The sequence below is a fragment of the Helicoverpa armigera genome, chromosome 11 (assembly GCF_030705265.1).
Source record: "Helicoverpa armigera isolate CAAS_96S chromosome 11, ASM3070526v1, whole genome shotgun sequence".
In the NCBI taxonomy this organism is placed as follows: domain Eukaryota; kingdom Metazoa; phylum Arthropoda; class Insecta; order Lepidoptera; family Noctuidae; genus Helicoverpa; species Helicoverpa armigera.
The window spans coordinates 5637358-5664031 of record NC_087130.1 but is presented as its reverse complement, the minus strand read 5'-3'; the positions used below and the strand labels follow the sequence as shown (position 1 = coordinate 5664031).

At 42.9% G+C, this 26674-nt stretch overlaps 4 protein-coding genes across 4 annotated transcripts; all 4 read left to right on the top strand.

Annotated features, from left to right (window-relative positions):
* The first annotated feature begins 6702 nt into the window (after positions 1–6702).
* On the top strand, positions 6703–9495 carry LOC110370234 (uncharacterized PE-PGRS family protein PE_PGRS34). The gene is made up of 2 exons (XM_064036827.1): positions 6703–6817; positions 7124–9495. Exons 1-2 carry the CDS (start codon positions 6785–6787, stop codon positions 9080–9082), a joined length of 1992 nt encoding a protein of 663 aa, XP_063892897.1. The 5' UTR covers positions 6703–6784; the 3' UTR covers positions 9083–9495.
* A 1270-nt stretch (positions 9496–10765) lies between these two features.
* LOC135117545 (fibroin heavy chain-like) lies at positions 10766–16296 on the top strand. Its single transcript, XM_064036950.1, has 3 exons — positions 10766–10783; positions 11592–12330; positions 12383–16296. Exons 1-3 carry the CDS (start codon positions 10766–10768, stop codon positions 16294–16296), a joined length of 4671 nt encoding a protein of 1556 aa, XP_063893020.1.
* Positions 16297–16466: 170 nt separating this feature from the next.
* On the top strand, positions 16467–17222 carry LOC135117544 (uncharacterized). Its single transcript, XM_064036949.1, has one exon. The coding sequence runs from the start codon at positions 16467–16469 to the stop codon at positions 17220–17222; it is 756 nt and encodes a 251-aa protein (XP_063893019.1).
* Positions 17223–19533: 2311 nt separating this feature from the next.
* LOC110370188 (uncharacterized transmembrane protein DDB_G0289901) lies at positions 19534–25996 on the top strand. Its single transcript, XM_021325929.3, has 2 exons — positions 19534–19622; positions 20530–25996. The coding sequence occupies exons 1-2, from the start codon at positions 19566–19568 to the stop codon at positions 25099–25101; spliced, it is 4629 nt and encodes a 1542-aa protein (XP_021181604.3). The 5' UTR covers positions 19534–19565; the 3' UTR covers positions 25102–25996.
* Positions 25997–26674: the final 678 nt, after the last annotated feature.

Here is a 26674-nt window from a genome sequence, read left to right as displayed (position 1 = left end):
ATAGTCGAGATTTTGACAGATCTGCCAAAATCTGTCTATCTATAGGGGAGGTAGGGAGATGATGGCAGTTGGGAGACATGATCAAATCAGAATAAAGGGGTCCTTTTATTCTGATTTCTGATCATAGTTTTGTTTTTTTTTTATTGGGTAGTTTACGTTACCGACTGGTAACGGTGTTCATCCATAGACTATCTGTCATTTCTGTGAGTTGTCAAGAACAAACACTCGTAAAAGTACTTAAATATTTTGTTGCGGTTTCGGATCGTTATAAAGAGAAAACTAATGAAAGGTATGTGTATTTTCTATTATTAATTATTGATTGTCAAAATCTCCAGTTACAATTATAGTAAGTCGATGCAATCCACACCTATTGCAGTCTGAGGGTTAACCGAAGACGTTCCTTATAATAGTAAAAAATCTTCAGGGCATCCTCAACAAGAATCGTACGATATTTTTGCGGGGACAAGGCTTATCGAGGCTGCGGGATTGTTCCAAAGAATTACCGCGGCCCTGGTTTCCCCTCAGGCATAATAGTGTAATCGATCTCAGTGGCGTGCACTTGGAGAGGCCTATGTCCAGCAGTGGACTGCGATAGGCTGATGATGATGATGATGATGATGGTTTCCCCATGATGGGTTTTAGTCAGTAATAGTCTGACTTTCCCACAGCGAGAGGGGTCATTTGATGACTTCCCAGGTCGGGCAGGAGTCGTTTGAACGCAGCGGCTGGCTTCTCCAGTTTGGGGCCGTTATATAATGCTCCAAACATTGTGGGATTTTTTGGGATTTTCAAAGTCAAATAGCAGCCTGGGGGTTAATTGTAGACAATTCTTGTAGTAGTAAAAAATCTTCAGGGCATTATCCTCTACAAGAATCTACTATTTTTTTCTTCTGGCCGGCACTTTCATTTTTGGGTACAAAATGTTCGAGACTTGAATGATCTCCTTTGAATTACTAAATTTGATCCAAGAATAAATAATAAAACAAACGGGGTGAGCTAAATAAAACCGTTTAAATATCTCGTAATGTTGAAACTGATTGTAATTTTTAGGAAAGCTCTTTCATTATAACTAGCCGAATATAAGAAATGGCAATAAAAGTTGATAATGATCTGTAAAATCTGATTTTTTATGCAATAAATTGTGAAAAAGTGCCCATCCCTCCCCTACCTCCCCTAAAGTATGAAATGACATTACGAATCGAAGTGAAATGCGAGTTGTTGATCGAGTTTTATAGAATCGCAGTACAGGTCAGGCAAGTACCAATGCAACTTTTCTAAGTTTGTATGTACTTTCTAAGTATATCTTAGACACCAATGACTGTGTTTCGGATGGCACGTTAAACTGTAGGTCCCGGCTGTCATTGAACATCCTTGGCAGTCGTTACGGGTAGTCAGAAGCCAGTAAGTCTGACACCAGTCTAACCAAAGGGTACCGGGTTGCCCGGGTAACTGGGTTGAGGAGGTCAGATAGGCAGTCGCTTCTTGTAAAGCACTGGTACTCAGCTGAATCCGGTTAGACTGGAAGCCGACCCCAACATACTTGGGAAAAAGGCTCGGAGGATGAAATACAAATGAGTTAATTTTGGCTGTATGACTGGCACCAAATTCAAATTAAACAGTTAAGAACAAAAATTGAATTTAAACAATCTTCTGAATTTTAAAGATGCGTACTTTATTGATGAGGGAAATTACTTTTCAGCAAAGCCCTACTTACACTACAGCCACTTTAGACCATGCCTTTTCTCGTAAGAAAAATCATACATACATACATGTTATAAAGGTTAAATAAAACTAGTAATATCGGGAAACTGAGTCCGTTCCGCTTCACGTGCCAGTAGTTTTATTGTAATAACTAGGAGCGATGTGGGTAGCCATGCCACCGTATCGTGCAGGACCGCCTCTATGAAGTGTGTCATACGTTTCAAAGGAGAACGGAACCGATGCTCGTTTGTTTGGCCAGCCGAGCTTTAGATAGCTATCGTTTTTATTTTTATAGTAGGTACGTAGTTTATAGTGGATACTTTTTTTTTTTTGTAATAGAGGAATTTTATTCAGAATGTAATGATTTTTGATGTTTTCCACAGCGAGCTGCTATTATCCATAGACGAAATTCCGCAAAGCTAAGCTATCGGTGAAGTTTCCAGAAAGTAAGATCTTATTAAAACTATGTTAACAAAGTTCGAAATACTATTTTTTGTTTATAAGTACGTATTATGCCCGAAAATTATGGTCTCTATATATGTGTATTAGATCTCTGTAGTTGATAGTGGTGCGTAAGTTTACGCTTGAGTCAGAGATTCTAATTTGATCTTCAACTTTTCATGGCAAACCCCCTTGTAGCTCAAGCGTACCTTACTCGAAGGGGTTAACAAAAATACACATAGAGTGTACTCAAGCCAAACTATGGGCTAGTTTTTTTAAAAGGGTAGTATTATATTAGTTCTCAGTTAAGTTTTTTGGGCTACTTATAATAGTTACAGAAAAAAACTTTGACGTAATCTGACTTGCATATTGTTACGAAAGCAATAGGAAAAACAGGAAAGAAAATATATTTCCCTTGGATTTTTTCAGGGATTACGGAAGCGGAAATGAACATAAATAAATGTGTATTGTTTTCTTTCGATACATTGTTATGGTGACTAAGCGGCTGGTTGTCATTTGTGTACCTATTGATGAAATGTTTTTCAAATAAGTAAGAATTTGTCTTATTGAAAAAGGCCAAATGTCAGCCACGGTGACAGCTCTCGAAGAAGCTCATTTAGCTATGCAGGATCAAAAGCTACCAGATTCCGGGCTGCACCCGGCCGAACCCGTGATCTCAAGCATAACAGGCACTTTGTTACCACTGAACCAATGGAGCAGAAATACAAGTGTTGAGAAAATACTATCAATACATCAGAATTAATATCAAATATTGGTAAGTTTATTCCACACTAAGACCTGATAAAATCGCTACGTCCAAGTAAAATACGTTAAAAAGTTACACCCGTACCGATAGTTCCGTTTGAAGTCGGAACACACCGCACGAACAGAACTCGGAATTCTGACCTTAATTTTATTCAATTTGTAACTCTCGAACCCAAAACTTTTGTGATGCATGACTCCAACTGTAATTCGAGTTTTATTGCTTTTACTCTGCCGGATATTTCGTAAAAGGTTCGCTCCTGTGGGATATGAAAAAATAGGCAAGAATGATAATTTTACATTCGAAATGGATTTTCATGATAGGTGTTAATTCCCAATTATTTCGCGTGTCGATGTCACCGGTTTTTTCGTGAATGAATAATTCATTATTTATGTATGTGTATTTTATTCATAACAATAAAATATTAACATTTAGATATTATGCACGATTTATCAATATAAACAATAGTTTTAAACTTATCCTAATATGGTAAATGTGAAAGGGGGTGTATCTGTTTGTGTTGATATTAAAGAAAAATATCTGAAATAGTGTAGATATTTGGTATCGAGTTCAAATCAGAGATCGCAAAAATAAAATAGACCACCAGCAAAACTTTCGGAAAACACAATTCTCTTTCCGTGTTTCTATATCGAGTTAACGAACTAGCACATTGTAGGGAAGCCAATTTCCTTTCATATAAATTAGAAGCTGGTAGCTGATATTTCAAACTGCGGGGTAGCCTTTATCGGGGCGCTGTCACAGGGCAGGGTGGAACGTGGCTCTTGGCTCCGAACCAAGCCTGGCCTGTCGCGCATTGCTTCCTCCTCGCCTCTCTAATTTTTCAAAACAACATGGCAGTGCTCCAAGATGAATAACACGTTATTCTGATAGTGCATACATTTATGGATTTATAGCCGGCAGCTTTTTAGTTGTGGCTTAAAGTTTGCGTTTTTTGAGAGGATGCTTGAAGTAAACGGTGGGATATCGAGGGTAGATAGGGCTTTCTCCATACCTTGTGCCACAAATAATTAAGATGGTGCAAAAATACTTTAATGTGCATATTTGTAACAGCCTCACTGAATTTTTATGACATTTAAACGTAGAAATATTTTTTATTACTAAATTATCCGTGGTGACATATTTCTGCCTTCAATAAACGTCATACAATTGAAAACGATAAATATTTCAACAGTAAGACTTCAGTTACAATAACAGGAGCGGTATCTATGCCGTTCACCATCAGAGCTGCGTTTAAAATGACTACCTGTCTTTAGCAGGCACTTCGGTTCCAGCTCAATAGTTATAGACTGAATCTTTTTACTACTACTCCAATGGAGCTTTCCCCCGTGCGTTTTATTGAATGCATATTATTTCTGTCTAACTACGAGTTTCGATTAGCAATTTGTACTTGAAAGATCGAAACCAATTTCAGGTTGTCACCCAAGTCAATTTACGTAGAACCTGATAAAATTAGTTACAATTCATTACACGTTTTAAGTTGCTTATCAATTTCGTAATTTCTGTAGTAATTTAAATTAACACTGTGATACAAGATGTAATAAAACGACATAAGACTGTGAAAATGAACATTTATTGTAGACAAATATGGCGGAATGACAGAAGCACAGATGCACACAAAAATGTTATGGATAATGACAACATGTAGAATCATAGGGTAGAACAATGAACCAACAATAAATTGTTTGTTACGTGTGACTGTCTATAACTTTTAAGAAGATGCTTACAGTGGTTATTCTTGTTTTGTTATTTGTAAATATTCTCGTATGTTGAGTGTATGAGTAATTTTTTAAACGCTTTACACGTAACAGCTAACTTAATTTTATTAAAACCCAAAAAGAAATCCAAACACACCTACAAGATTCTTTACAATAACTTAATACAGTAACGTATAAAAAATGCCTAAATTCGGGTATTTAGTACAGTTGTAGGGAAGCTAGACAGTTACTGCCAGTTAGCACACTTTGTGGCACATTTGAGACAATCTTTATAAGCATAAACTTGGTTTTACTCCGCACAAAGTCTGCGTGCTCAGATAAATCTAGACACTTTATTTCACTTATAAAGTTCATAGCTGGGAGTTTTAACAGTTTTAAGTAAACACGAAGTTGGCAACTCGTCTCAATTACAAGTTTACGTGTGCTAAACAAGTCTGGTCGTGTGTTAGAATACGATGGAACTTTGAACGCGTGCGCTGTCACTATTAGAACTGTGAAGCGCCGCGACGCCACCATACAACTTTCAACAAAGGGGTGAAAGTTCTTCAATTTAAGATTGTTGTTATTGAGCGGTATTACACGCGTTAACCAAAGGTTTTGGTGGGCCTTGCAATGGTTACAGATAGTTACGGGTTTCGTATGTTTTGTTCAAGTTCTGTTAAAGAACACAAATGCGTCCTCTACCGGTCTATCAGAGGGGTAGCGAGCTAACATTACTCTCCACTAGCTAATAAAAGATGGGGCACTCATTTTGCGGCGCCCAATGTCCGTGGTGTCGCTCGCGGTGGCTGATTCTGTTGCTGCTGTTTTCTATCATAACTGCGCTGCAGAAGGTGGGGACATCTTTCTTTACACTCCTCTTGCATCATCTCCACGTGTAAAGGAAACTTCTCTCTAACAAACACTTCTCATCTAAATAGACCAACCGTTTACCTACAAAGCTTTTGTTCCGCATTTACGCACTACGCAATCACGACTTTTTGTCTGTATTCCATAGGGAGTAACGAGTGCCCGAACTAATTGCCCGAGGTATTGTTTGCATACATACGCCTGCCTCAGCTCGCATTCATACCGATTGATCCCATCCGACTTTTATATTAAACCCCTTTCACTTTCCACATATAGCTACACTGCTGTATAAACTCGTTTCGCGTAAAGGCTTTTAGGGAGAGTAAACATCATTGACGCATCGCGGCCGTAGGTTAAAAATGGCCGGGCTTTTTTGTCCCAAGTCTTTCATAACCCACCCGTTTTATGTGCACTGGATAAGGCTTTATGTAGTGAGCTGCAGTTAACGTGTGACTCAGCTTCTGTGGGGAAATAATATAGATTTATTGTTGTGGAAAGTGGTTCACAACAAGGAAATTGATAAATTGTGCTGTTATGTGTTTCACGGAGTACATTATGATATGGTTTCTATACAATTTGTGAGCCTAAAGCATTTTTATGATTCTTTCAGCAAAAAAATATAGCACTGTTTATTGAAAGTTGATAGGTTATCGGCAGTTTACAAAAAGCTGATACTAAACGTCTTCAAACATTATAACAAAATTTATTTTATTTCGTGAGCGAGGCAATTCTACCAACATTTAAAAATATTCGAAGCTAGTACATAAGTGTGAAGTTACTAGAAATTAACAAAACCGCTGACACGGCCCGAACCAGTGAAACTAGTGGTGCTCCGACTAGCAGCACTTATGTACAGACCAGACACCTAACTTTAGAGTACTTAATAACTTCAGCTCAGTATGAAACCCTGGTACTTTGTGCGCTTTATGTTAAACTATTGAAAAATTAAAATGTACCTACCTAAATAACCTTCGCCTATTTTTATCTGGCTTTCTTTCATGATATATTTCGATGTCATTGTGTCATCTTTTATGTCGTATTATTTTTGCATTTTGTAGAGAAAACCAGGTGTAAAACTATAGGAAAATGGAAAAAACGACACATTGATTACACAAATTGATAGATTTTTTCATTATTTCAGACAACATTCGTGTAACCAGTAAAAATAAGGCTTGTAAGTAATAGGAAATTGCAAGCCAGACCGTGACAAAAGGTGATTAGATCTAGTTGGAAGCCACTGACGCTGGAGTTTAAGTCACTCATATCATAATAACGAGCACCGAAGCTCGGCAAGATGGCGATACTTGTGAGAAACAAAATTTCTCTGGTGAGTGTCATATTACATTGGCAATTTAAATAATAAAGTGCAATCCATACTATTCGTTTACCATATTCAATTTTAAAAGAAAATACCAAATTGATAATGTTATATAGAAAAACTTTCTATGTAAGCTCTAGGCAGGCATACATGCAGTTACCATAGAGCTCAGTTCCGATAGCATTACTAATGAAACGAGAAGCTTCAACAAACAATCACCCGTCTTAAAGAGTTATCCTAAAATGGATCCAAAAATATAAAATAAAAAGATTGAAAATCAATAGACAACTTGGTTAATTAGCTGATTCATTTCAGTGGTTCATCTTTGCTATCGTCATCATATGTCGAGCTGAAGATGTGCTCTGGAGCAGAAGGCTGCCCAATGATATTTATGAAAACCTAAGCTCAGAAGGTGATGATCTTACTTTTGATAGCCGTGAGCTTCAACACCTCCGGTCTGATACTAATTCTGATAAAATTGAAGCAGGTATTGCAAGAAGCTTTGAAGATGGCATCGGTATTGATATTGATACTGATGTCGAAAGTATTGTTGGTGGACATTCAGTACCAAGTACAAATGATCGCGGTAGTTTTAGTGAAACTATGTCTAGTGCTTATGGAGGCACTACTGTTATTACTCACGAAATTAATGGGGGGATTACTAACTCTCAAATTGGTGCCACTTTCGTTGGGCAGGGAGCAAATGGGGTCACTGCTTCAAATTATTTAAATGGTGGTACTATTTACTGGGTGCAAAGTAATGGGGCAACTACTGGCAATGGGTATAGTGTAACTGTTCTTGATCAGGGACGAATCATTGTGGATACTTCAAAAAATACTCAATTCGGTACCACTTTGTTTTGGCTAGGAGCTGATGGAATTATTGTGCCAATTTATTTTATTGGTGGTAATGGTCAAGGAGTAAATGGTGCTAGTTTAGCAAACATCTTTGGTGGCAGAATTGTTGTTAAGCCAGGAGGAATCATTGTGGATGGTTCTAAAAATGTTCAAAGTGGTAGCACTTTCTTTTGGCAGGGAGTTGAGGCAAGCGCATCTTCAAATGCTTATGTCGATGGCATTACTGTTGGGCAGATAGGTAATGGGGGTACATCTAATGCTGAGGATGGCCATTTTATTGTTATACAGGGAGCTAATGTTGGGCAGGGTGGTAGTGGCGGTACTTCTTCAAATAATAATGGTGGTAACACTATAATTTGGCAGGGTGGCAATGGGGGTAATCCTATCGGTAATAACGGTGGTATTATTTTTGGGCAGGGAGGATCTGGGAGTATTTCTACAGATATTAACGGTGGTGACACTAGTGTTGGGCGGGGTAGTAATGGGGGTAATTCTAATGCTAATAATGGCGGTTTTATCAATGGGCAGGGAGGTAGTGGTGGTACTTCTTCAAATAATAACGCTGGTGGTACTATTATTTGGCAGGGTGGTAATGCGGGTAATTCCAACGCTTATCAAGGTCATGTTATTTATGGGCAGGGAGGTTCTGGGAGTATTTACGGTGGTGGCACTTTTATTGCGGAGGGTAGCAATGGAGGTAATCAAGGTAGTATTATTTATGGGCATGGAGGTTCTGGAAGCATTTCAACAAATAATAACGGTGGTGGCACTATTATTGGCCAGGATGTTAATTCCAACGGTAATAATGGTGGTTTTATTTATGGGCAGGGAAGTTTTCAGAGTATTTCTACAAATATTAACAGTGGTACGGTTATTGGGCAGGAGGTTAATGGGGGTAATTCTAACGGTAATAACGGTCACATTATTGTTGAGCAGGGACCTAGTGGGGGTACTTCTTTAAATGGCGGTGGTGGAACTATTGTTGTACATATAGATGACGGTAATGATGGTATTGTTGCTGGGCAAGGAGGTACTGGGGGTGCAGCGGCTATTATATATAATGGCGGTACTTATCCGTTTGGTTATAATAGTGGTAATTTTTTTTGGCATGGAGTACATGGGAGCAGCTATCAAAACGGTTATAATGAAGCCTCTATGTTTGCAAATTCTGTTCCTTACCCAGTTGTGAATGGTGGGGGCGCCGTCATAGTGACAGGTGGAATACCTGGTAGTTATAACATTCTAGATGATAGTGGTGTGATGGGTGCTTATGGTGGGGCTGGTCTTCAGTCAGAGGGAGCTGAGGCAGTGGGGACCATTGGTGGCGCAGCTGGAATATATGGTGGGATATCAGGCAATGTTGACGCTGGGGGATATATTAGTGGTTCAGCTGGTGGAAGTATCGGGATATATTAGTGGGGAAAGTGTTGTAGTACCACCTATTAATTGTGCCAGCTACTTGTATGGCAAAAAGTAAAATAATATTGTATGTTTTGATAATTGAAATATTTTTTAAATAACATATTAGGACTATGTAAAAGAGAATTAAATCTGAAGTATGTTATTTTGTAACTGAAAACTCGTTTTCTTACCTAAGGTTACACCAATATTAAGGAATTGTATTTTAATGTAATGTGTGTTTAAGCTGTTTTTCTTTTTTATTCAAATATATTTATTTTTCTGTACTAAAGTAGTTTTTTTTAGTCTTACGAGGAATATGTTCCTTAATAACGTGATAACTTTGTAGTAAATTATGTAGCTTTCTGATGTTTGAATTTTAGTGCAATGTCTTTTACTTTACCAATAACTGTTACTCAACAATTTGTTAAGACGAGGATCTCATATAATGAATTAAATAAATGTTTAGTATAAAATCTGTTTTATTATTTATAGAACTTTTGCTTTAATAGTATTACGTGAATTTTCATAATAAACAGTTCCTCAATTTTGTACCATTATATTTTAACTGATTTCATACAGCAAAAGAAATAATACGTCCCAGCTGATATTGGCCACAGCGGCTGTTCTCATGTATGGAGATCAGCCAGCTGCACAGGCCAAGCACAGCACAAGTGCACTCTCTATGCGTTAACTCTCATAGCTTGATGGGACGGGAATCCGACAGACTGGAGAGAGATCAGCCGCAGGACGGACATCAACGTGCTCCAACGTGACAAATACTTGTTTGTTATGTCCAAATTATAATGGCATTTGATAGTACATGCTTTTACCTCAGTTATAATACTGATGAGTAAATAAATGTTTGTTTCTTAACAAAAGAATTGTTATAAATAAACAATAGGAAATTCCAGAGATGGTTATGAGAAATCCAAAGACAACAAAAAATATCTAGAAACCTTCAACTTGCCTGAAACACATGCCCATAGAAATGAGTACGTAGCCTTTTTCCTTTACTTATAGATCGATAATAAGCAGAAATATTAAAAATGGTGAACGGTGATCGCAGATAGGTGATGTCCTCCTAGCCGACTATCGGCCACGGCGGCTGTTCTCATGTAAAGAGATTAGGCAACTGCGCAGGACATATTATAGAGCACAAGCATTTGCGCAGACACAAGTGCACTCACTATTCCTTCACCTTCACTCTCATAGCCCGATGGGACGGCAATCCGACACGACCGGAGAGAGATCAAGCGGCATTGCTCTCCGATGCACGGGTGTATCAATGACCGACGTCCACATTCCGGGCTGCTTTGTGTTTTCTCAAATCCACAAAGCGATTTCGGCCCGACTCGGGAATCGAACCCGAGACCTCGTGCTCAGCAGCCATACTTGAGACAGCTGGACAAACGAGGCAGGTAGGTATAAAATAAATAAATGCTTCGTTAACCACTTAGCTAGAAAGTAATTATGCCATTACATTTTCAAATCTGTTCACGCGTACGACATTTTACGACTGTAGTTGTGACTGATGAATTTTTCTTATCACTTGTAAATTAAGTAATGATTTTCTGTGAAGACCACGACAAGAAACAATTAATTTCTAGCGTTTATATTTGATATTGAGGAAGTTGCGAAGTTAGGCAGTCTCGTATTTACCTCACCATTGGCATCGGAGCTGGAAGACACCAACGTAACATGAAAATTTACGCCGAGGTGAGTCTCCAGTGTTTTAAAGAAGTCTACAGATACAAAGTTTGAGGATGAGTAAGCGAAGACTAACATAACAATTTTCCTATGGAGCCTGTGGAGCCTTTGATGGCTAGTAGTTATGATTCAGATACGACGTAAATAAATATTTTTCTAGAATACTCAAATTAGCAGCTATGATACTTAGTTGCTATTGCAGTATCGGGTAGGCCTATAGTCTTTTTGCCTATAAAGACTATAGGTAGGCCTATAGTCTTTTTGCCAGAATCCTAATGGGAAAAATTACATTAGCTAATTTTCTTCGAAAATATTTTTCCACTTTAATAAATGAGTGTGCAATACTATTAGGGTTAAAATAAATTTTAAACTATTTTGATAGTGTGTTGAGAATCATTAATTGGAGATTCTCGACACAACATACAATAATATTTTTTTTTACATATCTTTGGAAGTGCTAGAGATTATAATGAAATTATACACAATCAACATCTATGTATATGATTTTATCTTTTACACTACTAGAGTCCTCTTTCTACACAGGAAAGTAGGAAAGTTAAAATTAAATTTCAGATGCAATTAGCTTGAGATAGATTGACGATTTCGACATTTAGTGGTGTCCAAGATTCACAAAGAGATAACACTCCTGTTTGAAAAGTCACATTTTGATTTTAATGATCACTCGCATGTTTAAGAAACAGTTGCTTACGTAGTACTAGGCATAGCTAATAAACACAAAAGATTATAATTACACCAGTAAGTACTAAAATGATTTAGAATTCAACGCAATTAATAATTTCTAAACTTTTGTTTTCAGATTTGGTTCTTGATTCTTGCCGTCACTTGTCACATTGGTGTATCCTTGCCAAGAAGTCAATATGGTGTCAGAAGCAACAATAATAACTGTCCATTAATTGCACGAAGTTTCTCTGTTGGGGGAGATGCATCAGTTGGTGGCTACATCGGCGGAGGTGGAATTGGCGCTGAAGCGGGTGGTTCCATTGGCGCTGGAGCTGAATTTGGTGCCAGTGGCTACATAAGTGGAGGTGCAGAGATTGACGCCAGTGATGGTGGTTATATAGGTGGAGGTGCCGGGAAAGGCGCAAGTGCTGGAGGTGGAGCTGAAATTGGCGCCGGCGGCTACATAGACGGAGGTGCCGGGAGTGGAGCCGGTGCTGGTGGCTACATAGGCGGAGGTGCCGGGAATGGAGACGGTGCTGGTGGCTACATAGGCGGAGGTGCCGGGAGTGGAGCCGGTGCTGGTGGCTACATAGACGGAGGTGCCGGGAGTGGAGCCGGTGCTGGTGGCTACATAGGCGGAGGTGCCGGGAATGGAGACGGTGCTGGTGGCTACATAGGTGGAGGTGCCGGGAGTGGAGCCGGTGCTGGTGGCTACGTAGGCAAAGGTGCTGGGATTGGCGGAGGTGCCGGTGGCTACATAGGCGGAGGTGCCGGGAATGGAGCCGGTGCTGGGGGCTACATAGGCGGAGGAGCCGGGAATGGAGCCGATACTGGTGGCTACATAGGCGGAGGTGCCGGGAATGGAGCCGGTGCTGGTGGCTACATAGGCGGAGGTGCCGGGAATGGAGCCGGCGCTGGTGGCTACAGGCGGAGGTGCCGGGAATGGAGCCGGTTCTGGTGGCTACATAGGCGGAGGTGCCGGGAATGGAGCCGGTGCTGGTGGCTACATAGGCGGAGGTGCCGGGAATGGAGCCGGTTCTGGTGGGTACATAGGCGGAGGTGCCGGGAATGGAGCCGGTTCTGGTGGCTACATAGGCGGAGATTCCGGGAATGGAGCCGGTTCTGGTGGCTACATAGGCGGAAGTGGCGGGAATGGAGCCGGTTCTGGTGGCTACATAGGCGGAGGTGCTGGCAGTTCAATTGGCGGAGGAGCTGAATTTGGCGCCGGTGGATACATAGGCGGAGGTGCCGGGATTGGCGGAGGTGCTGGTGCTTCCATTTACGGTGGAGCTGAATTCGGTGCCGGTGGCTACATAGATGGAGGTGCCGGGACTGGAGCCGCTGCTGGTGGCTACATAGGTGGAGGTGCCGGGATTGGCGCAGGTGCTTATGGTTCCATTTACGGTGGAGCTGAAATTGGTGTAGGTGCTAGCATGAGAACCACTGGTGTAACAAACAGGCGTAGTTTTAGTGATGGTGGGGCTAACGTCAACCCTGGTGAAGAAGCTTACATTGATGGTGGAGTTGAAAGTGGCGAAGGTTACATTAGTGAAGGAGCCGGAATTAGTGCCAAAGCCAGTGGTTCAATTGGTGGAGCAGATGAATTAAGTGCCACTGCTGCTGGTACTCATGATGCTGATGGTCGTGATGGTGAGGAAGCCGGAACCAAAGCTGGTGACTACGTTGAGGGCGTCGCCAATGGCGAATTAGCTGAAGTTGGCGCCAGTGGTTACGTCGGAGGAGGAGCTGATTTTATCACCCAAGTAGGTACTTCCATTGGCGCTGGAACTCAAACTGGTGGCAGTGCTAGTGGGTCCAATGGTGGAAGTGCTGGAGTAGGCACTGGTGGATCTATTGACGGAGGAGTTGACAATAGCACTGGTGTTACTATAGACGGCGGTGCCGGGATTGGCACCGAAGCAGGTGCTACCATAGGTAAAGGAGCTGAAATTGGCGCCGGTGGTGTTGAAATTGATGTAGGTGCTAACATGAGCCCTTCTGGTATAATGAATCGAGGTGGCTTTATTAGTGCAGGGGCTAATTTCGGTGTTGAAGCTGGATTTGAAGCAGGTGGTTACATTGGTGGAGAAGTCGGAATAGGAGCAGGAGGCTACATCGGTGGCGAAGCCGGCATTGGCGGCGGGGGTTATGTAGGCGGTGGTGCAGGAATTGGCGGAGGTGCGGGCATTGGTGCCGAAATCGGCGCTGGTGGTTACATTGGTGGTGGAGCTGGAATTGGCGGCGGAGGTTATATAGGTGGAGGCGCCGGAATTGGCGGAGGCGCCGGAATTGGTGGAGGTGCCGGAATAGGCGCTGGTGGTTACATCGGTGGCGAGGCCGGAATTGGCGGCGGGGGTTCTGTAGGCGGAGGTGCCGGAATTGGCGGCGGAGGCTATATAGGCGGAGGTGCAGGAATTGGCGGAGGTGCGGGAATTGGTGGAGGCGCCGGAATTGGTGGAGGTGCCGAAATCGGCGCTGGAGGCTTCATCGGTGGCGAAGCGGGAATTGGCGGCGGAGGCTATATAGGGGGAGGTGCGGGCATTAGTGCCGAAATCGGCGCTGGTGGTTACATTGGTGGAGGTGCCGGAATTGGTGAAGGTGCGGGAATTGGCGGAGGTGCCGGAATTGGCGGAGGTGCCGAAATTGGTACTGGAGGCTACATCGGTGGCGAAGCCGGCATTGGCGGCGGGGGTTCTATAGGCGGAGGTGCCGGAATTGGTGGCGGAGGTTATGTAGGCGGCGGTGCAGGAATTGGCGGAGGTGCGGGCATTGGTGCCGAAATCGGCGCTGGTGGTTACATTGGTGGTGGAGCTGGAATTGGCGGCGGAGGTTATATAGGCGGAGGTGCAGGAATTGGCGGAGGCGCCGGAATTGGTGGAGGCGCCGGAATTGGTGGAGGTGCCGGAATAGGCGCTGGTGGTTACATCGGTGGCGAGGCCGGAATTGGCGGCGGAGGCTATATAGGCGGAGGTGCGGGCATTGGTGCCGAAATCGGCGCTGGAGGCTACATTGGTGGTGGAGCTGGAATTGGCGGCGGAGGCTATGTAGGCGGAGGTGCAGGAATTGGCGGAGGTGCGGGCATTGGTGCCGAAATCGGCGCTGGTGGTTACATTGGTGGTGGAGCTGGAATTGGCGGCGGAGGTTATATAGGCGGAGGTACAGGAATTGGCGGAGGCGCCGGAATTGGTGGAGGCGCCGGAATTGGTGGAGGTGCCGAAATCGGTGCTGGAGGCTACATCGGTGGCGAAGCGGGAATTGGCGGCGGAGGCTATATAGGCGGAGGTGCGGGCATTGGTGCCGAAATCGGCGCTGGTGGTTACATTGGTGGAGGTGCCGGAATTGGTGAAGGTGCGGGAATTGGCGGAGGTGCCGGAATTGGCGGCGGAGGTCATATAGGCGGAGGTGCCGGAATTGGCGGCGGAGGTAATGTAGGCGGCGGTGCAGGAATTGAAGGAGGTGCGGGCATTGGTGCCGAAATCGGCGCTGGTGGTTACATTGGTGGTGGAGCTGGAATTGGCGGCGGAGGTTATATAGGCAGAGGTGCAGGTATTGGCGGAGGCGCCGGAATTGGTGGAGGCGCTGGAATTGATGGAGGTGCCGAAATCGGTGCTGGAGGCTACATCGGTGGCGAAGCGGGAATTGGCGGCGGAGGCTATATAGGCGGAGGTGCAGGAATTGGCGGAGGTGCGGGCATTGGTGCCGAAATCGGCGCTGGAGGCTACATTGGTGGTGGAGCTGGAATTGGCGGCGGAGGCTATATAGGCGGAGGTGCAGGAATTGGCGGAGGCGCCGGAATTGGTGGAGGTGACGGAATAGGCGCTGGTGCCGGAATAGGCGCTGGTGGTTACATCGGCGGCGAAGCCGGAATTGGCGGTGGAGGTTACATCGGCGGCGAAGCCGGAATTGGCGGTGGAGGTTATATAGGCGGAGGTGCCGCAATTGGTGGAGGTGCCGAAATAGGAGCTGGAGGCCACATCGGTGGAGGTGCGGGAATTGGTGGAGGCGCCGGAATTGGCGGAGGCGCCGGAATTGGTGGAGGTGCCGAAATCGGCGCTGGAGGCTACATCGGTGGCGAAGCCGGAATTGGCGGCGGAGGCTATATAGGCGGAGGTGCCGGAATTGGCGGCGGAGGCTATATAGGCGGCGGTGCAGGAATTGGCGGAGGTGCGGGCATTGGTGCCGAAATCGGCGCTGGAGGCTACATTGGTGGTGGAGCTGGAATTGGCGGCGGAGGCTATATAAGCGGAGGTGCAGGAATTGGCGGAGGCGCCGGAATTGGTGGTGGTGACGGAATAGGCGCTGGTGCCGGAATAGGCGCTGGTGGTTACATAGGCGGCGAAGCCGGAATTGGCGGCGGAGGCTATATAGGCGGAGGTGCAGGAATTGGCGGAGGCGCCGGAATTGGTGGAGGCGCCGGAATTGGTGGAGGTGCCGAAATCGGCGCTGGTGGTTACATCGGTGGCGAAGCGGGAATTGGCGGTGGAGCCTATATAGGCGGAGGTGCAGGAATTGGCGGAGGTGCGGGCATTGGTGCCGAAATCGGCGCTGGTGGTTACATTGGTGGAGGTGCCGGAATAGGCGCTGGTGGTTACATCGGTGGCGAAGCCGGAATTGGCGGCGGAGGATACATTGTTGGCGGAGCCGGAGGCTTTGTAGACGGAGGTGCTGGAGGATACATCGGTGGCGGAGGAGGAGGCTATGTAGACGGAGGAGCTGGAGGATACATCGGTGGCGGAGGAGGAGGCTATGTAGACGGAGGAGCTGGAGGACATCGGTGGCGGAGGAGGAGCCTGGAGACCGAGCTGGAGGATACATCGGTGGCGGAGGAGGAGGCTATGTAGACGGAGGAGCTGGAGGATACATCGGTGGCGGAGGAGGAGGCTACGTAGACGGAGGAGCTGGAGGATACATCGGTGGCGGAGGAGGAGCCTATGTAGACGGAGGAGCTGGAGGATACATCGGTGGCGGAGGAGGAGCATGGAGCTGGAGGATACATCGGTGGCGGAGGAGGATGGAGGATGGTGGCGGAGGAGGCTATGTAGACGGAGGAGCTGGAGGATACATCGGTGGCGGAGGAGGAGCCTATGTAGATGGAGGAGCTGGAGGATACATCGGTGGCGGAGGAGGAGCCTATGTAGTCGGAGGTGCTGGAGGCTACATCGTTGGCGAAGTCGGAATTGGCGGCGGAGGTTACATAGGCGGAGGTGCAGGAATTGGTGGAGGTGCGGGGATTGGTGGAGGTGCCGGAATTGGTGGAGGCGCCGAAATAGGAGCTGGAGGCTACATCGGTGGAGAAACCGGAATTGGCGGCGGAGGATACATTGTAGGTGGAGGAGGAGGCTATGTAGACGGAGGTGCTGGAAGTTACATAGGCGGAGGTGCTGGAATTGGCGGAGGTGCCGGAATTGGTGGAGGTGCCGGAATAGGTGGAGGCGCCGGAATTGGTGGAGGTGCCGAAATAGGCGCTGGTGGTTACAGCGGTGGTGGAGCCGGAATTGGCGGAGGAGGTTACATTGGCGGCGGAGGCGGAGGTTATATAGGCGGAGGTGCTGAAATTGGCGCCGGTGCAGGTGTTTACATTAGTGGAGATGCCTCTTCTCGCGGTTACATTCAAGGTTCTGGTTTTCGTGGCAGTAGGTTAGTAGTAGAGCCGAGTGGCTATGAAACTGATGTATCTTATATTTCCCATAGTAGCGTTGGCGACAGCGATGACACCATGGTTTCGGCTAAACACTACGATCGATACTTTATCTATCATGAAGCTTAATAAGATTGGATAGTGTAATTAGGAATAGTTAGAATGAAAAGTATTTACAATTGTTAAGCAACTTGTTCTTACTTTTGTTTGTATCTAATAAAGATGTGATAATGAATGACGTTCTTTAATGGACTGGTTTTAATTTACTTTAAATACCCTTGGTAACGCTTATCAAGCCAGAAGCGTGATGCATGGTAGCATGGCAGCTTCATCAATTTTTGCATCATAAAAGTCTTTAGAGAAGTCATTTTACAGCATATAGAAGACATTGAAAAAATATACATAAAATCTACGAATTCAACAAAAAATATATATACCTACGCATTTTGGGTTATAACTTAGTCTTTGTTTCATCGGTTCTTACAATCAAAAGATATAATTTATTGAATGGCTTTAAGAAGTTAAATATCACAGCACACGCAAATCAGTTACTACCAAGACCATTACACGGATTTAATGAATGACTGTTCATAATTCAACTCCACATTGAATAGATGGCGTTGTATTTTTTTAAGGACTACGCTTGGGAGAATGACAGTGTTTTATGGTCTCTGCACACAGCGGGCGCGGCGCGGCGGGACGGGACGTCGACGCGACACTGAGCAGTTGTAATGTACTAGATATTACGGAGGCCGCCACACAGAGCCGTCCCGCTCGGCGCGACGGGACGCGACGATCTAGTACATTGTGCCGCGTCGCCGTCCCGTCCCGCCGCGCCGCGCCCGCTGTGTGCAGAGACCTTTACGTTTTTTAACATAGGTAATGTAAGAATCCCATACAATATTCAAAAAAGCAAGTAAAACGAAGTTCAGTAATACAAACATCTAAAAATCAGCCCTAAACTGTGTTGCTATACTAAAATACTGTGACCAATCTTAAATAAATACAGAATCAGCATGTGAAAAATATAAAGGTGTTTAATGTAAAATAAATTGGACAACGTCTACATATGGAATGGAAATCGATTACATGACTTGACCCAAACATCTCAGTGCAAGATTTTAACTTTTTTGTATGATCGTAAAGTTTATTTTACATTATATTTTAGCGATATTAGGTATTTAAACTATTTACCTCTACATACATTTATATAAAATCCTTTCTTTGTCTTGACATGGTCTTGACGGTCCTGACTGACTGACGGATTAACGCACAACCTTCGTCACTGGACGTAGATACTTGAAATTTGGAAGAAATCATCCATATGTGGCCACAAAAATCCTTTCCTCTAGGATTTTTGTAAATAGTATGTCTAAGATTGTCAAAATAAGACGTAAAGGTTGTAGGGGAATTCAAGATATTTTCTATGTCAATGATTTTCACCGCCATTGTATGTGTCAAGTTGACAATAAATCAGTGAGGCCATGGCTTCAATATGGCTGACTAACTAGGTACAGCAAGCAACCTCCTTGCAGTATAATCAGAGTAAAAAAAGTTATGCCACGTTTAAAACAATATTTATCATATTGAGCAGCAATAAGTTATTTCGTTTTATGTTTATAAACTAGCCCACTCTTTCTCGTCCTGACACACTGCCTGTGTATAATTAGGTACTCCGTGCACACGTATAAAAATAAATCTGTGTACAAAACTTTTTGGTGCCTCCTTATATGACCACATTTTTTTTTAATAGTTCTTACACTATCGAACATTTCAATTAATGAGGTCGTATGTTATAATAATTGAAAAATGTATTTTAACACGAGTGAACTGTGCTAAATATAGAGCTTACAAATTAATAAATAAATCATGCAAAAATTGTTATGGTACGTAAGTTTAATTGCGCCCGATTCGATACAGTTCTTAAATCGATGTACCCTTAGCAGTTATAGGTATGACCATAAAATGATGTGCCCAAAAATCATAACTAAATTGTATATCCTATCCCGAAAATATATGGCTAGGAATTGATATTTCTTGAGAGACCTCACACAAATCTTATAATAAGGAAGGTTTGTGATTTTTTATATCTGTAACAATTTGAAATCAATCTACAGGAATAACTTTGACTAAATAGCCTTATTTACTCATTATCTCATTTACTCAGTCATACTGTAATTTTTTACCAAAATTTCCACGAAAATCCATAAAACCCGAATCAACACGGACAAAGTCGCGGGCAAAAATTAGTAATAGCATATACATATATTACATATATACTAAACCATTTAGTGCAATGTATTTTTTAAAGTTTAAATTAAAACATTTGGCTAATCTGCGTTTACCGACATATAATTTTAGAAATACGTTGTTTTGGGGGGCGTGGCTAATGGCGATTTTATTCTTGCATTTATATGTGGTATAACGTTACCTTATCAGAGCTAGTTTGATTTGGTCGTCCATTAAACGGCAATGTTGGCGCCTAGGGTCAAGCTAACGGGACTTTTAAATATGAAAATATGTTCATTGGTAAGTACAATGTGCAATGTGCTTGGCAGAAATTAGTGAAAAGTCCATTTCACTTCAGCGCTAGTGTCTTTGCGATAGCTCAGTAAATACGTACAAACATACAGGGTATGTCGTACCTAATCAGATTAAATCCTATCACATGTAAGTATACTTTATGATATTCTTTGGCGAATTGTAAAAAAAATGCCTAATCCATTCAGCGGCTTAGCCACAGGAGTAATTTTTCGTTGTTATGATTTACAACATCATGTGTAAAGGGGAAATAAAATTAGGAGTATCAAATGTTTTGACCAGTTAACAGCTGTCGGTTTTCAAGGGAGAAATTCCGATGTTTGTAATGACTGACTCTTATATGGTGTATCGTAAATTTTTATTCTATTTACTTTGTTTGAAAAATAGTGCTAATCGACATAAATATATATAAACAGTATATTCACATGTTTATTTTAATGTGATTAGGTACGACTCACTTTGTATAACAATTGATGTGAATGCTAAAACATTTTGTCTAAAAATATGCAAATCCGTCGATTTATTATATTTTTATATGGATAACACTAGCTTCCGCCCGCAGCTTTGTCCGAGTGGTGTGTTGATACATCCATACATAATTTCATCCAAATCGGGCCGTTTTGGGAGAAAAAATAAAAAAGTTTGTGACAATGTATGGACTTTCACATTTAAAATATTCGTAGCATTAGTAGAAAGTATAGGAGTATACATATGAATAGAATAGAAAGTAAAGTATACATATGTAATAGATCTTTATCTGTTCCTGCCATTAGTGTAATAAAACGAATGAATTCGATAATTTACGTGGGGACCGTAGAAATAAGAATTTAATAATAGTCTAGATACAAGAATAGAGTAAAAGTCTATATCATTATCATTCAATCCTTTTTTACAGGTGATCCTTTTAGGCATTGTAACGACATGCCAAGCTAGTGCGCTACCAAAAAAACTAGGGACTAACTATCATGAAATTGAAGGAGATATAATATTATTGAGAAATAGTCTGCCTAGTGATTCTATCGAAGAAAACCTAAGTAGTGAATATGACTCATTTGAAGAAAAAGATTTCATCATTCAGCTCGATCCAGCACAGAGTACAAATCCATTCACGCAAGGCAACAGTGTCTCTAGAAATGGACTGGATAGTAGCAACTCTATCAGTTACGTTCATGGTCGCGGCAAGGCTTTGGGATACGCCCCGAGTAGTAATGTTTATGGATTGCCATTGGGTCAAGGGAGAAGTAAAACAGTAAGTTTTGTAAATGGTGGAAGAGACGCTTTGGCATACGCCCAAAGTAGCAGTGTCTATGGATCATCATTAGGTCAGGGAAGGAGCAACTTGGGTAGTGGAACTGCTGGTAGTATTCACGGTGTTGGCAGTGCTGTGGGCAACGCCCAAAGTAGCAGTACTTCTGGATTACCATTGGGTCAGGAGGGTAGCAAAACTGTCAGCTATATCAGTGGAGGAGGTGATAGTTTGGGATACGCCCAAACCAGCAATATTAATGAAAACGACTTGGACAGTAGCAATTCGGTCAGTAGCGCAAGCGGTGGAGGTAACACTTTAAGTTATGCCCAAGGCAGCAATGACTATGTCGATGGTGTCGGCAGTAGCAATTCCCTCAGTTTTGTCCACGGTGGAGGCAACGCTTTGGGATATAGTCAAGATAGCAGTTCCAGTGGATCATCAGGGGGCCAGCCAACCACAACTAGCAATCCGGCCAGTTTTGTAAGTAGTGGAAGTGACGCTATAAGTTATGCCCAAGATAGCAGTGTCAATAATGATGGTGCCGGGAGTAGCAATTCGCTCAGTTTTGTCAATGGTGGAAGCAATGCTTTGGGATATGCTCAAGGCAGCAGTTCCAGTGGATCATCAGGGGGTCAGGAGAGTAGCAATTCGGCCAGTTTTGTAAGTGATGGAAGTAACACTTTGAGTTACTCCCAAAGTAGCAGTATTTCTGGATTAACGTTGGGCCAGGAAGGTAGCAAAACTGCCAGCTATGTCAGTGGAGGAAGTGATAGTTTAGGATACGCCCAAGCCAGCAATATTAATAAAAACGACTTCGACAGTAGCAGTTCGGCCAGTTATGTCAGTGGTGGAGGTGATGCTTTGGGTTATGCTCAAGGCAGCAATGTCAATGGCAATGGTGTCGGGAGCAGCAATTCCCTCAGTTTTGTAAACGGCGGAGGCAATGCTTTAGGATATGTTCAAGGTAGCAGTTCCAGTGGATCATCAGGAGGCCAGGAGACTAGCAAAGCTGTCAGCTATGTTAGTGAAGGAAGTAACAATTTAGGATATGCCCAAGGCAGCAATATTATTGAAAATGACTTAAACAGTAGAAACTCTGTCAGTTTTGCAAGTGCCGGAGGCAACGCTTTAAGTTTTGCCCAAAGTAGCAATTTTAATGGTGATGGAGCTGGGAGTAGCAATTCTCTCAGTTTTGTCAATGGTGGAGGCAACGCTTTGGGATATGCTCAAGCTAGTAGTTCCAGTGGATCATCAGGGGGCCAGCAAAGTAGTAATTCCGTCAGTTTTGCAAGTGGTGGAGGTGACGCTTTAAGTTTTGCCCAAGGAAGCAACGTCAATGGCGACGGTGCCGGGAGTAGCAATTCACTCAGTTTTGCCCATGGTGGAGGCAATGCTTTGGGATATGCTCAAGGTTCCAGTGGATCATCAGGAAGCCAGGCGAGTAGCAATTCTGCCAGTTTTGTAAGCGGTGGAGGTGACGCTTTAAGTATTGGCCAAGCTAGCAATGGTGATGGTGCCGGAGGTAGCAAGTCTCTCAGTTATGTCCATGGTGGAGGCAATGCTTTGGGATATGCTCAAGGTAGCAGTTCCAGTGGATCATCAGGAGGCCAGGAGAGTAGCAATTCGGCCAGTTTTGTAAGCGGTGGAGGTCACGCTTTAAGTATTGCCCAAGCTAGCAATGGTCAAACTTTAAACGACGTGTTTCGAGGGCCAGCCTCGCCACAAGCTCATAGTTCGGGTAAAAAAGGTAAATTATATGGTTGGGGGAATAGCGGTAGTCATGCAAATGCTGTCTCTAACCTCAATGGTTATGGACACGGCGGCGCTCATGCAGCTGCTGACAGTATTGTGGATAGTTGGGGTCATGGCAGCAGTCACGCAAACGCTGAAAGTTTCGCAGATGATTTGGGTTATAGTAAAGGCTCTGCAACAGCCAACTCAAACGTTAATGGTTGGGGTCAAGGTAGCAGTCATGCAGGTGCTCAAACCATCGGATATGAAAATAAACTAAGTAAAAGCTATGCAAATGCTGGCTCAAGCATTAATGGTTTGAATCATGGTAGCAGTCTTGCAGTCGCCAATAGCAATGTAGGTGGTGGAGGATATGGCAACAGTCATGCCGATAGTCATGCACATTCTGGTGCTGATGTTTCTGGAGGTGGTTCTGCCTATAGTCAAGCAGATGCTGAAATGGATACATACAATAACATAGACACAAATGCTTATGCAAATGCATATGCAGATGCAGTTGCTCATGCAAATAGATATGTCAGTAGTCAAGGACATGCAAAGGCTGATGCTTTTGCAAATGCTGCTGGGCATACAAATACCGATGCTTATGTGAATGCAGCAGGGTACGGTAACAGTAAAGGATATGCAAACACTAACGCTTATGCCAATGCTGGTGGGCATGCCAGCACTGGAGGATATGCAAAGGCTAATGCTTATGCAAATGCTGCCGGATATGCTAACAGTGGAGGATATGCAAAAACTGACGCTTATGTTAATGCAGATAGATATGCCAACAGTAAAGGATATGCAAATGTTGACGCTTATGCTAAAGTACCTGGGTACGCCATCAGTGCAGCATATGCAAACGCTAACGCTTATGCTAATGCAGCTGGACATGCCAACAGCGGAGGATACGCAAATGCTGAGGCTTATGCTAATGCAGATAAATATGCCAGCAGTAAAGGATGTACAACTGCTGATGCTTATGCTAATGCAGCTGGGTATGCCAACAGTGGAGGATCGGCAAATGCTAATGCAGCTGGATATGCCAACAGTGGAGAATATGCAAACGCTGACGCTTATGCTAATGCAGCTGGGTATGCCAACAATGTAGGATCGGCAAATGCTGACGCTTATGCTAATGCTGCTGGGTATGCCAATAATGGAGGATCGGCAAATGCTAATGCAGCTGGGTATGCCAACAGTGGAGGATATGCAAACGCTGACGCTTATGCTAATGCAGCTGGGTATGCCAACAGTGGAGGAAATGCAAACGCTAATGCTTATGCTAATGCAGCTGAGTATGCCAACAATGGAGGTTCGGCAAATGCTGACGCTTATGCTAATGCTGCTGGGTATGCCAATAATGGAGGATTAGCAAACGCTGACGCTTATGCTAATGCAGCTGGGTATGTCAACAGTGGAGAAAATGCAAACGCTAATGCTTATGCTAATGCAGCTGAGTATGCCAACAATGGAGGATCGGCAAATGCTAATGCTGCTGGGTATGCCAACAGTGGAGGATATGCAAACGCTGACGCTTATACTAATGCCGCTGGGTATGCCAACAGTGGAGGATATGCAAACGCTGACGCTTATGCTAATGCAGCTGGGTATGTCAACAGTGGAGGAAATGCAAACACTAATGCTTATGCTAATGCAGCTGAGTATGCCAACAATGGAGGATCGGCAAATGCTGACGCTTATGCTGATGCTGCTGGGTATGCCAATAATGGAGGATTGGCAAATGCTGACGCTTATGCAAATGCAGCTGAGTATGCCAACAATGGAGGATCGGCAAATGCTGACGCTTATGCAAATGCAGCTGGGTATGCCAACAGTGGAGGATCGGCAAATGCTGACGCTTATGCTAATGCAGCTGGGCATGCCAATAATGGAGGATCGGCAAATGCTGACCCTTATGCAAATGCAGCTGGGTATGCCAACAACGGAGGATCGGCAAATGCTGACGCTTATGCTAATGCAGCTGGGTATGCCAACAGTGGAGGAAATGCAAACGCTGCTGGGTATGCCAACAGTTTAGGATATGCAAATGCTGACGCTTATGCTAATTCAGCTGGGTATGGCAACAGTGGAGGATCGGCAAATGCTGACGCTTATGCTAATGCAGCTGGGTATGGCAACAGTGGAGGGTATGCAAACGCTGACGCCTATGCTAATGCAGTCGACTATACCAGTAGGGGAGCATATACAAACGCTGATCGTTTCGCTCACGAAGACAATTTCCCTTGCAAAAAGTCTAGATGTGGTCAAAGACATCCGTTTGGTGCGCACACAAAGGCACCCACAAAAGTAGTTACAATTGCCAATTCAAACGCATTGGCAAACGCTAATGCAAATGCATATACAAGTTCAAAAGCAAAGGCGAACGTGAAGTCATCTGCACATGCCATCGCCAACTCATATGCAAACGCTCAAAGCGCTCTCCCCGTCCTTAGTTTGGCTGCTCGTCATTGGGGCCTATAATTGGACACTCTCTTGTCTAATATTAACAAAAACACTTGAGATGCTTCTCAAGCTATAACAGTGACTTACGTCTGATTAAAATGTGCATAATTAGACACGTGATTGCAATATGGGGCATGAAAGTCGTAATAGTATTAGTTTATCAGGCAAATATCGTGAGTTACTTACTCTTCATAAAACGGTTGTGTTATGGCATCATTTTCATGACAGTAAACATTGTATATTTTTGGAGATATCCGTGAAAGTCCTTATAGTATATTTTTTTTACTATACAATAAAATATACATATAAAATAAATATAAGTCGCTCCTCGGTAAAACACTGGTAGTCAGCTGCATCTGGTTAGACTGGAAGTCGACCCGTAGTTGGGAAAAGGTTCGGGAGATGATGGCAGATGTAATTTATCAATGTTAAAAGTCGTATAAACTAAGTAGCAAATTGTTATGAAAAAAAACTATTTTGATATTATTATTTTTTTCACAAAATATTTACATTAATTGTTTTTTTTATATTTATTGGATGAAAATGCCTATTATAGTCGGTGATTACTTTTTTTAGACGTTTTTATTTATTTGCTTGATGATTTGATGCCTGGCCTTTTGGCTATGTAAGAAAGAGTGATAAATGGTTCTGTTTATATTTTATATAGGTATATAAAAATATTTTAATGGTAAATTGTATTTTTTTGTATTGTTTATGGAAATAACGAATATAACATATACCTTTTGTATTAAAAAATATTTTTTTTAATTATAATCTGCATTATGTTAAGGTTAATAAAACCTTGAAATAATGCCATACCTTTTTTTAATTCATACCTACATGTGTATAAATGAAACTTTAGAAAAATGTGTAAGTTATTAAAGTAAGTAATGTAAATAAACCATATATTTTAAGAAACTTTCATACCATCACAAATATATATGTGTTTATATATTTTTAATAAATAAATAAATGTACATATGTTTTTTATTCTCTGCACCAACACTAGGTAATGTCTAGTTGTTGCATTTAAACCCAGTAGTTGTGTTTTTCGCTACATTGATATTTATTTATTGGATTGGCAACAGAGGCTGCACAATCACAGTCAGTATATTAGCAGTATGGTGGTTTAGTGGGAAAAGATGTAGTCCGTGTCCATTTCTGATTTCTCCTTGTTTCACGCAAACCCCAGACGTGTCATACTGTGAAATCAATGACAAACCAGACCGCCAGTGAAATATCTAGGGCTCATTCATTTCAGGTGCCCATAAATATTTATAACAATATTTCAATGACACAAATTCAACAGTTGATTTAGGTACAATGCAAGTGTAGATCAATTTGAGAATTATATAAGACTAGCTTCCGCTCGCGGCTTCACCCGTGTGGTGTATTAATAATAAGTAGCCTATTTGTCAATCCAGGTATCACCTATCTACATAGGAAATTTCAACCAAATCGGTCCAGCCGTTTTTGCCGGAAAGAATAACAAACATACATCCATACATTCTCACAATCTTTCACATTTATAATATTATATAGTAAGATTATATTTCAAACGTCTTTTGGATAATAAAACTTGTAATATAAC